Raw genomic sequence first — 12,771 nt, forward strand, 5'->3', positions numbered from 1 at the left:
GCTTCATTCTTCATTCTTCATTGCAATTTATTGTGTAGCTATCTTATATTAGGACACGAAGAAGGCTATGATGCTTAATATTTTTCGTCATCCAAATTTTGAATGATGCGGAGGCTAATTATCTGAGCCTTCTGATTCTCAATGATAGTTTATATGGCAAGTTAATAACTTCAGGCTGTTGAGGATGTTCAGGAGGTTCAACTTGGTGAGGACCTTTGACATGTTGGAGATGCTTCATTTCAATATCTAACAAACAGTTAATGTTCTTTGATCATGCAACTTTGTGTCCACTACGTTGACCTTGATATATCTGGGCTTGCCCCAGAGCAAATGTGTTCTGGCTTCTCATGGATTATTTTCTAGCAAGTTCTTACATAATGTTTTCTCAGCCATATTTTTCATCGGGGTAGTTCAATCATCTTGATATCATTGACCTTGTGCCACCACTATTAACTGGGATCATGTCTCTCCATACTTGAAACTAACGGTTACCAAGACAAGACATAGACAATTATGATTTTGTAATCAATGTAATCTAGATCTTATTGAAGATGAATATCACTTTGATAGGCTGTAAATATGATAATATAAGAAATTTTTATTTAAAATAACCAGTTTTATCTGGTCCAAATATACAAAAATTTGTCTCTAAAATATCTTCTGTTAACATGGGTGTTATACTAAATTTGTCCACTTACATTTATCATGATATATCAGTGAGCATGGTGAGAAAGTAAGTTTTTATGTTTAAGAGAACCACTTCCTAAATGCTGTGTACTATGGGCCTGTGACCTCACAGTTTCTTATGAATAAATTCTCTACAGTTCAAAATGTGAAGAAAAAGGTATTGACAATCAAACTTTGTCTGTTTGTTTGTAAATAATGCACAGTTATTATTTTACCTTATCCTGACTCATACTATTTGCTTACCTCAACATTCCAAAATGTAGTGGAAACTTCCTAAACTGTACCCGGAGAACAGAAAAAGCTGCTCATCCCAAGACTTTTACTCTAAAAATGACATTTTAAAGTGGCTTCCCAAAATACTATCACAGATAGTAGTGTGATGGAGTGGAGATGCAAGAATTATACATGTAAATTTTGATGGAATGTGTTGTTTGAAACATGTTTTGACATCTACACCCTCTTCTTTTTAACAAGAGGGAGAAGGCTATGATGTTTAATATTTTTCGTCATCCAAATTATGAATGATGCGGAACTACATTATCTGAGCCTTTCAATACTTAACAATACAAATACCCCATTAAAACATTTGTTATAATAAGGCAAGTTTGAATCCTCAAGCTGTTGAGGGGTGCACGGGTGGCCCAGTTGTCTAGGGTGTCGCCATTCGCTGTGCAGAGTTGCATCCCTTGGGCACGCCAGAAACCTATGATTGTGGTTTTGAATCCTAGTTTGCCCCAATTATGTTTCTAGGTTTGTCAACACCATACCAGCGGCGTTAAACACAACTAACTCACTCACTCACTCACTCACTCACTCACTCACTCACTCACTCACTCACTCAAGCTGTTGCCACTTTTTAAGAGGTTTGACATTTTTTTGGCCCATGGACATGTTGGAGAAGTTGGATATGTTTCCAATGTCTACAAAGTGATTTACTGGCCTTGGATCAGTCAGCTTTGTGCACACTATGTTGACCTGGATGTTTCTGGACATTCACCAGTGCAAATTGTTGGAAATGTTCTGGCTTCTCTTTGATTATTTTCAAGCAAGTTCTTACATCTTTTTATCTTAGCCTTATCCTTTACCTCAATCAATCATCGTATGTCCTTGTACCCCCAATGTTAAAAAAAGGTCATGTGTCTTCATCATTGTGTTCATACATTGAAACTGATAAACAACAGTTACCCTTGGTTACTACTGCTACAGATGTGAGGACATAATGATATTGACAATCACAAGTTGCTTAATTTGAAAATATTGCACTTTTTTTGACTGGCTTCCTAAAGTACCTTCCTTATGATTAAAGTAGATTTCTAATAGAAGAATGCCAAAACTTCTTGAAGGAGTCATAGACTGTGAATGAATTCGACATATAAAGTTTGTTTAAATGTATTGTTGAAACATGATTTGAATTCTGCACCCTCTTGTTTCAAACAAGAAAAAATGAGGCTATGATGTTTAATATTTTTCGTCATCCAAATTATGAATGATGCGGAACTAAATTATCTGAGCCTTCAACATGTCCTATACTTAACAATTTGATTTGATGCAATGTATTATTTGCTCAAACATTAAATTATTGTATTTTATTGACCTGTGAAATCTTTACAGACTGCCGTTTCACTTTGAGCAGTCTTATTAATCAATACTTTTTATTTTCGGTTTATGAATTCTACAGACCAGGGCCCAAAGCCAAAGTAAAAAAATTAAAAAAAGTTCAAATTTATCTCTTTTGCTCCATCTTCTGTGTTCTATGGATTAAATTTTAGAGAAACATACAAAATACTTTTGAAATAATAATGAATCACAAATGGACTGTCTCTGAGCCCTGCAATTCCCTTATACATGTTATAAGGAGAACAAAACCTTTTCAGAATGTAATCCATATACCTCTAATAAAAACTGGGACATGCTGCACTTTAATCATATGTTAGGCAGTAAAAAAGTACCTTTGAACAAATTCATGCCATACAGATTATTTTCAATTGAACTAACCGATGCGAATTACCTGTAATTGGTAAGCAAAAATCTTTAGATCATAAAAGTATAAAAGTGTACCCTTGATTTATTACCTTGATTATGAAATATACCCTCACTGATAGGGCTGGGACAAGTCCAATTTTACTACCTGGGTACCCACACCCCTATAACCCGACCCTACCCGGGTACTCGCTGTTGGTGTCAAGAGATAGGTACACAATGTCTAATTGGGAATAGTTTGACAGTAGGTCATGCATACACTGAAGTTTCAGCTTTGTACAAACATAGTCAGAAGGAACTAGTTCATAGTCATGGAGAAATGCGAACATTAGAGACTTAAAATTGTTGTGTCACCATGTAGTTATATTGTGAATTTTTGTCATGAAACAATATATCACGTGACTAACCACGGGTCCGGGTAGTCCTGTGGGTACCCGGGTCCTACCTGACCCGAGTACCCGAGTTACCCGTCCCAGCCCTAGTCACTGAGTCGCTGACATTGATGTGTGGTGTTGCAGCTGGCCTTCAAGTACCTGTCCTGGCTTCTGTTTCCCCTGCTGGGAGTATATGCTGTCTACTCACTCCTCTACAATGAACACAAGGGATGGTACTCATTTGTCCTGGGCATGATGTATGGCTTCCTCCTTACATTCGGTGAGTATTGTTTGATAATGAATAGCAATGTTGTACATCTGTAGTATATTAGCTGTAACCATCCTCGATCATCCATTCATGTCATGTCACTGTTCTATCATGATATGGAGCATGGGTGGCCGAGTCATTTAAGGCACCGCAAATTCGCTGTGCTGTTGTGTCCCTTGGGCAAGCCAGAAACATTTGATCGTGTTTTCGAATCTCGGTGAGCCCCGATTATGTTTCTAGGTTTGACAGCATCATACCTATGCTCATGGGTTTCACCAAAGTGGTAAACATCTAAGACCTGCATCACTTTGGGCTTGGCTCCCACATCAAGCTGACACACCCACAATCAATCCCACAATCATAGGTTTCTGGCGTGCCCAAGGGACGCAACTCTGCACAGCGGATCGCTGACTGACTGACTGACCAGTACAAGACTCGACTGTTGTGTGCTGTCTTTAATACAGCGATCTGTCTTGTAGCAAAAGGACTTACTACCCTCTGTGTTAGTACTCCGCAAGCCCCTTTGACAACTTTGTTCCCCTCCCTGTGTCATCGCTGCCACCAGTAGGCAAGCGGCCATGATAAGAATCTTGAGAATTTTCCCTCGTAACTGAAATGTTGTGACATTTATGTTTTTGTGAACATCATTATAGTGAAATGAGAAAAGGTTTACTCCTAACTTAGTATTTCTTAGTTGAATTTACGTTTGTTTGTTTGTTTGTTTGTTTGATCAGTTTGGCAAGGCAACCAACTAGTTACACCATAGTTGAAATGAAGTACCGGTAGAAATTCAAATGAACAAAGAAAGTAATTTACCTGGGGTCATCATTTTTTTATAAACATAACGGTCAGTCAGTTGCTATTGCTGTGAGGAGCTTGAGTACTGAGGATACAGCGTTTCTGGATAAAAATGACTTATGACTATCTTCTGATTCAGTTAAATATATCAGGGACTTGCTTGGGTGAGGCCACAAGTTTGAATGTCGACTTATGCCAAATTCACTTTCTGAGATGGAGGTAGTGACATCATGAGGATGGGCTGTAACAACATGGCTGTGCTAGTAGGGTGGCAGAGATATTCATATCTTTATTATGAGAACCTGTATCAGTGATTATTCTGTATAACCACGTTGTGAAGACTGTCAAGACAGGGTTATATCACGATGGTGTTTAGGATTTTCGGAGGAAATGTTGTTATTGTGGAGAAACCAAACAAAATCAAAGTTGTTCTGTTAAATTGTGATCAACTTCATATAAAATTGGTGCAGTATCCATTTTGCCAACGCAGTGGGCACCTTTTTCAAAAAATGAGATTCAGACACAAAGATACTCCTAAACCGTTGAATATTTCTTATTGAAACTTGCCATACAAGTCTATTGTTGAAGTGCCTTTTGATAATTTGGAATTTTAATTTTTTTGTTTTCATGAAAAGCTCATTTGTGGAGTGGGACTTCAAAACTGTTGAACATTTCTTGTTGAAAATTGCTATACAGATCAGTCTAGTGGTGAAGTGGTGCATTTTGATTTTTAAAAAAACTAAACTACATTTTTGTTTTCTTCACTGAACTGAAGGTATCCAAGGGCAATAAGCTAAAAAGTGGAGTCCGAATAGCCATAGTCCATTTCAGAAATGCACCAGATCAGGGGGTGATATGTCATCTCCTGATGACTCGAGTTCAATTCATTTTCATCCTGAAATGTTCAACTTGCAACCAGTTATAAACAGTCGCTATATCCTGCCAATGGTCACCCAACCCTGTATATCTGTATTGGCATCGTGATGCCTGGGTCGCTGTGACCCAGACAGGATGATGAAGGCCTACAGCCCATCCCTCGGCACTTGTGACAGCTGCCCTGGGCTGGTTGACCTATATCATATAAGGACCAGTTGACCGAATTCTGTAGTTACTTTTACCTCATGACCTTTGGGAAAGGGTTTCAACAAAACATGCTATTCTTGGATGGAGTAGGAGTCATGAATATACGGAGCAAGTTGTACTCAACATTATGTGCCTTAAACATGTATTGTCATGTTTTTGCAGTATCAGATACACAGTAAGCATTAATTCAGATCACCTCAGTGAGCAGTCTCACTTTGGAGAGTCTAGCTTGTTATAAACATGAAGCTTAAGACATCCATCTTGTTATGAGGCCAGTTAAGTGAGCAGTCTCTCCGTAAATGTCTAGTTTTATAACATTGTAATTAAATACAGGGATGTTAGTAGTGTTAAGAAGAGAGGTAACAGACTGCCATAACATGCCTTTCAGAAGTCACAGATGACTTGGCACCATTTTAGCTCAATCTCACAAAAATCTGTTCTTTTACTTTGATATGATACCTCTCTGATACAATCTTAGGACACTTCCATCATGTCTATTTGAGATCGTCTAAGGTGAACTTTCTAATCAGCCTAACACCGTTTAGGGGTCCATAATCTCGGTACGAGTGAGTGAATCATTCAAACCACCAAATCTGGTTTCTGTATCCTGAAAACAAACTGCAACGACAAGTTCCAAAAGTAGAAATCAGTACCGTTATGTTGTTTATATTTTCTACATCCTGTTGTTTCTGAGCAAAATATTTGTACAAATCAAAATTTTGGAATCGAGGTGGTTGATGTAGAAAGAGCCCACAAAGGTTTCATATAAGTTGAGTCCTCAGATCTCAATTAAGGGGGTGGGGTGGGTGGGGGGGAATGGTCGGGTAGCCTAGTGGTTAAAGACCTGGAAGAAGATTCCCGACATGGGTACAATGTGTGAAGCCCATTTCTGGTGTCCTCCGCCGTGATATTGCTGGAATATTGCTAAAAGCGGCATAAAACCATACTCACTCACTCACTCACTCACTCACTCACTCACTCACTCACTCACTCACTCAATTAAGGGGTATCGTATCAGAGTAAAAAGATAAGATTTTAATGAGTTTGAGAAAGTGTGATTGTGATGTTGCGGTTGTGTGTTGTCTTCAGGGTTCATCATGATGACTCCCCAGCTGTTCATCAACTACAAGCTGAAGTCTGTGGCTCATCTACCGTGGAGGATGCTGACGTACAAAGCCCTCAACACATTCATTGATGATATATTTGCATTTGTCATTAAGATGCCAACGTTATATCGTTTAGGATGTTTACGTGATGGTAAGTCTCAATGCTTCATATTGAACATGTTGAAAGTGATTTGTTAACTGCGTTGAATTGTAATTATAGACTTTTGGTTTAGTATCTTCACTTGCATTGTCAATACTTCAGTAGCTGGAATATTGCTGAGCAACACTCACATGAACAAGACTTCACAGTTCTGTATACACTACCTTCCTCCATCACCCATGAGACCCGTGAAGATTCCGGGGTAGAATAGGTCTTCAGCAACCCATGCTTGCCGTAAAAGGCGACTAACGGGATCGGGTGGTCAGGCTCGCTGACTTGGTTGATGCATGCCATCGATCCCAATTGCGTGGATCGATGCTTATGATGTCAATCACTGGATTGTCTGGTCCAGACTCGATTATTTACAGACCGCCGTCATAGAGCTGGAATATTGCTGAGTGCGGCGTTAAACAACAAACCAACCAACCATCACCCATAAATACTTCTGGCAGCTTGGAGAGGGAAACCAGCTCTGATTTCATCACACAAATGTCAATGATACCGGTACTTGTTTGACATCCTGTGCCTCATGTGCCCTAGCCTTGTCCTATCTGCTCAACTTATTGCTTCAGTGTCATGCACAAAGTACGTTTATTTGACTTCCGAGAGTTACACATGGCCTCATTTTATTGTTGACTTAATGAGGCAAGAGAGTTTACTGACTGTAGATGTCCAGTTTCCATCTTTACTGATCTAGGCTTGAATTTTATGGCTCGACCTTTGACTTCCAAGAGTTACACATGGCCTCATTTCATTGTCATCTTAATGAGGCAAGAGAGTTTACTGACTATAGATGTCCAGATTCCACTTTTGCTGAACTAGGCTGGAATTTCATGGCTTGTTCTTCGTGTCACCAGTTGATATGAAGAGTTATGTCCCTTCTGTGTTTCTCCTATTGACTAATCAGAATCCACTTCTCATATCACTTGAATTTGTTGATAATCAAGATCGGTATTGTAATAAATCTCCGTCATTGAGTAGTTTTAACATAGATTATGTTTTTGACAAATGAATTGGATTATCAAAGTATTTTGGCTCATGAGACGTTCTGAACGATTGAAATGGAAAATGGCCAATGAGCATCCTGTTGTGGATGTCCACTCCTGTCCACAGTTTCAGTGAATTACACTAAGTTTGCTAAAATTGAATCATTACCTACTCCGTTTGATGATTAATTTCAACTCTCATGATTTGTCTTTTCTTTTCAGATGTGATATTTTTCATATATGTCTATCAGCGTTACATATATAAGATTGATCCAAAGAGAGTCAATGAGTATGGAACAAGTCAGGATATGTTTGATGAAAGTGCAGAGGTCAAAACTGAAGATCAAGCAGCGATTAAAGCAGGGTCTACAACAGAAGGTGAGACCCCAGCAATAGAGAAGCCACCAACGGACTCCACAGCAACGGACTCCACAGCAACAGAGAACCCTGCAACGGACTCCACAGCAACGGACTCCACAGCATCAGAGCCTAAGCCAGCTGAGGAGAAGAAGAATGACTAGGAGTAGATTGAGATCCGTTGTGGAAGCCAGAGCTCTGATGAATGTGTGTGAGAGGGTAGATGAGAGGAATGCTAGTGTTTGGAGAATGGCAGGTATTTAACTCTGAGCCAAAACTTGAAAGATATATTGCTCCTCGGTGGTGTGTTATGAAGTCTTTTGTATTGTTTTCTCACAGGAGCTGAACAGCATAATTGTTTGAAATCCAATGATTTGTTTTCACAAGTGTTGGCCACAACTCTATTGGAATGCCTGATGGTTCTCTATGGACCTAACCCCCTTAAATGTTTAGATGGAATTTATTTTGACCAGCTTTATTTTAGAACAATTATATTGTGCAATAGAATTTTATTTTAAGAGTGTGAATAAGAGGTCTGACAGAAAACCTAGATAGTTGGCAGCCTAAAATAGCAGTGTTGGAAATTACAGGGACCCCTCCCCCAAATCTCAATTTTTTAACTCTTAAGATTGTCAACAAAACCTGTTATATATAGGACATGACAGGTGCCCTTTCAAAATGTTCTGCATTGAAGGTAAAATTGTTTGACAACTATTCAGACCACCTATACTCAGATGTTGCTTTTAGAAATAAAGACTGGGTAATAGGCATTCACTTGGTGAATGGAATCGGATGCATTTTTTAATGGACTTATAAGACAGGACTTTATAGAACTCCTATTATCTGCCCTGTGTTATGTAACATACTGTGAAAGTCACCAATATGGCCAGTCTTAGCATATGCTTCCTGAGATCATTGAGGAGAAATACATCGGTCACCGAACATTCAATATTATGTGATCAAAATGTGTCGTGCCCATACCACCATACTGTCATGTCTGTTTCACCGATGTTGAGATTCATTGTGTTTATATTGTGTTGTCTGTCAAGTTTTGTAATCAGAGATGTTGCTGTGCGGACAAGTAGTTGGGTACTGGAAAATAATTTATTTGCATTGTTATAAACGGAATGTTTATTGTGTAAAGAGAAGTTGATTTAAAGGACACTTGATTATTTGTAATTTCCACTTAGCATATACATCTTGTGAGATTTGTGTTTCCCAGTGTTAGGATTTATGGAGTTTTATTGTCTAATAGGGAAGCTCAGATTTAATGTCATCAGTGTCTTTTAAAATCCCATATTTCACTCTGATATGATTCCTCTCTGTGCGAACATCTTAGGACACAAGAGTCACATCAGGTGAGCGCTGAGCAAACTTTGACCAATCCAGTTGTATGAAGGATGAGTGGGTTCTTCAGCCAATCAGATGACAGCTTTCTGAAGCGATTTGGCTTCATTTCTTTACTACCTTATTAAGGAAATTTTAAATCTATGCAAAAGATTGTACACCCTTTTAGATGTAGCTTATACCTTGATGCATTCAACATCCACAATATTGTCGCGTATTATTGTATATTTTGCAATCAGATATCCCTGATGATATTTATTTTCGAGACACAGAAATCAGATATGCTTGTCTGACTGTTTCACTCACCTGTACTGAAAATTTGGAAGTCTAGATGCTGATTAGAAACTTACCCTGATGTGACCTCCCATGGAGGCATCCTAAAAGTCTCCACATTGTGAGGGGCGGTGGGGTGGCCCACTGGTTAAAAATGTTCACTCCTCACCTCAAAGACCCGGGTTCGATTCCCCACATGGGTAAAATGTGTGAAGGCTATTTCTGGTGTCCACTGCCGTGATATTAATGGAATATTAGTGGCGTAATACCATACTCACTCACTCACTCACTCACTCACAGAGAGGCATTGTATTGTAGTAAACAAATTGAATTGAAGAGATTGGCAAAGTCATTGTCCTTGTACATGGTAAAGTATTTCTTGGTGGTATTACACTACTGCAGGATAACCATTATTGTTTTAATGAAACATTTGCACAAGTCATTATTTAAAATAGTATTGATACATGTAATAAGAGATCTCATTACTGCAGATGAATCATTGTCATGTTGAAATAACTATTTGTGAGTTTAGAGTTTAGCTAGATACATGAAGGCAACTGTAACATTGTTGACCTGTACACGTGGCTGTGATCACTTCAAACATCTATGATAACAGAAGTGCCATCACCCCAGGAAACCTTACATGTCCATTTTATGTTTTCTTGTAAAAACAAATTTTATTTATCGTTTTATCTAGTTTTTCAAACTTTGATATGGAACAAACACTTCTCTTTCACTTTTATACAGCTTGTCATCTATTTCACATACATGTTTTTTCATATTGCATACATTTGTTTTAATCGTACATGAGTTTATGTTTTTTGTCAAAATGTTCATATTGTTATCACCATCAGGAGATAGCAGTTCTAACCAAAAAAAAAAAGTTTGTTCCAGGGAAACAGGATTGTAAACATTTTATTGCTGAAAGTGGCCATTTTAGATTTTTGGGATTGAGGGTTTTCACTTCACGCCTGTAAGCCTTTCACTTTTTTATCCTCTTTCGCGCAGTCTACTGGCCCCAATTTGGGTCTTAAAATAATTTTTAGTGCTTTTATATGTCATCATATGAACTATTATCAACTACCAAACTGACTTTTTCTAAACTCTGGCTTTGGACTCGTGGCTAAAGTCACAAACTGTTCTCATAAGAAACAAATGGATCAAAATTGTCAGATACAGTTTAAGTCTGTCGATGCTTTTCCAGACTACTGCATTTAAAATGTTTCCTGTTCATATCAAACGAAATGGAGCTTGCTCAATGCCTTCAAGATGTAAGGGATGTCGGTGAATTCATAACCATACTAATTCGTAGCCATGAAGAATTCATAGACACTTCCAATCTTCGACAAAATTCACGGTAATCTCAGACGAAACAAATAACTTGGGAAGTACATGATGCATTTTAATACGACCAGCTGTCCCCTGAATATCTATTGGTTAATGCCCCATAGATACAACTTACAACCTGTGTCCATGCAGAAGTATTTAGAGGGTCAGTAAAACTCCTTGTGGTCAGGTTCAGCTACATTAATTCATCAAGACATTCCGAAGTCCTTTCTTTTGGAATCAATAACTGATCAATCAGTTTTTCAAAGGGTTTAGTCATCTTGCTGTATTACAAAGATAACATGATGCATTTATCAGTCTTGGAAGTTAATGGACTACTCATTGTGTAGATGGATTAATAGGACAAACCCTAATATAACTGATATTCTTTTCAAATCGGCATTGATCCTAAATTAGAAGACCTCAAATTTTAACTTACTTTCATGATTAGAGCGTTTCAATTTTTAAGGAAAGACAATTTAAATAAATATGTGAGCGAGTTAAAATTTAGCATTCTAAGTGACACAGGATTGTTTTCAGTGATTTTCACGGAGAATGAATGTTATCAGTGAAATTGTTATGATACATGTCATGTGAAGAAGATGTACTGAATAGTTGTACCCCAAATTGTTCTACCAACCACCAAGCCTCTGAGTGTAGGGGGGGCACGGGTGGCCCAGTCGTCTAAGGTGCCGTGATTTGCTGTGCAGAGTTGCGTCCCTTGGGCACGCCAGAAACCTAGGATTGTAGGTTCGAATCCCCGTTCGCCCCAATTATGTTTCTAGGTTTGTCAGCACCATACCCGTGCTCGTGGGTTTCACCGAAGTGGTAAACGTCTGAGACCTGCATCACTTCGGGCTTTCCTCCCACATTAAGCTGCCACGCCGTGATATAACTGGAATACTGTTAAAAGCAGCGTTAAACTCAACTCACTCACTCACTCTGAGTGTAGGATTTTATCTCTGCTCCACGATATGTTCAGTTCCTTTCCCCTCACCAACATTGATGTGGATCCTCGGGTTCACAGGCCAAGAAAAGCTCAGTGTTCCCCATGCTGCAATAATACACCATTGGCCACTGAACAGATGTTTCAAAGTCTGTACCATGTAAACTCTAACAGTGATACCTACATCAAGGTGATGAAAGACTTGATTCTGTCCATTCATTGCATGGGAAGGACATATACTACTCCATTTTTTATAGGGATATCTTTATCTTTCCATGATACACAAAAGTGATTCTCATATGTCGAGTGTATATGTAAATAGAACGACATATCTGATGACCCCTCTGAAACATGGAGTAGTATGTGTATATTTTTTCTGAAAGCTGTTACTTGTCAATCATATAGGAGATGTTGATGTTATATCGGAGTAATATAATGACTAGCGGATTATTGTTTTCAATTGCCCAGACATGCAGACAGATGTATCATGTATTAGAACTGTTTTGTAAGCAGATTGTCATGTAGGAATTGAAAAGGTGTGTAAATTGTAGCGTGTAGCATTACTTGTGATATTGCATGTTATCATCATTGTTGAAGAGTCAAATGAAGTGATCCTGCTGCCTCGAGTGTTGTGTTATTTGGTGTGTTTGTTATGGAGGTCGAGAATCACACTCGAGGAAACACGGATTGGATTTCCCAACAAGAGAGTCACTTGAAATTTGAAAAACAGAATGCAAGCTTGTGGTTGATGAAAAAAAAGGTTCACAGAGAGTTGACTTCAGTATTTTGGTGTTTATGGAGTTATAACATAAGAGACCGATAATTTGTTCAGGGGTGACTGGGTCAGAGGTTTTTCATGCACTAATGAACTGAAAAGAATGACCTAATGCTTGCAATACTTTTGGATGACCTCTGTCCTTGTATAATTTTTTTATGACCCTCCCTGAAAATACAAAATGCAAAAGCATTTTATATCTTATTATGAAAATCAATTTTTGTCATGAACCTCCCCAATATGTGTATGTTTTATGACATCCCGATTCCCTTTGACCCGCCCACCCTGTAAAAACCAGTGTACAA

The 12,771-nt window shown here is 38.4% G+C and overlaps 1 protein-coding gene across 1 annotated transcript in view; it reads left to right on the forward strand.

The window, feature by feature from the left end:
• LOC139442069 (putative lipid scramblase CLPTM1) overlaps positions 1-12,304 on the forward strand; it is a 28,547-nt gene extending 16,243 nt beyond the window's left edge. The window contains exons 12-14 of the mRNA XM_071222851.1: positions 3,186-3,321; positions 6,280-6,447; positions 7,665-12,304. Coding sequence (XP_071078952.1) covers positions 3,186-3,321; positions 6,280-6,447; positions 7,665-7,963 — 603 coding nt within the window. The 3' untranslated portion in view covers positions 7,964-12,304. The remainder of the gene's footprint in view (positions 1-3,185; positions 3,322-6,279; positions 6,448-7,664) is intronic.
• Positions 12,305-12,771: the final 467 nt, after the last annotated feature.

This window comes from Haliotis cracherodii, unplaced genomic scaffold (genome assembly GCF_022045235.1).
Source record: "Haliotis cracherodii isolate W230 unplaced genomic scaffold, xgHalCrac1.p SCAF_5, whole genome shotgun sequence".
NCBI lineage: Eukaryota > Metazoa > Mollusca > Gastropoda > Lepetellida > Haliotidae > Haliotis > Haliotis cracherodii.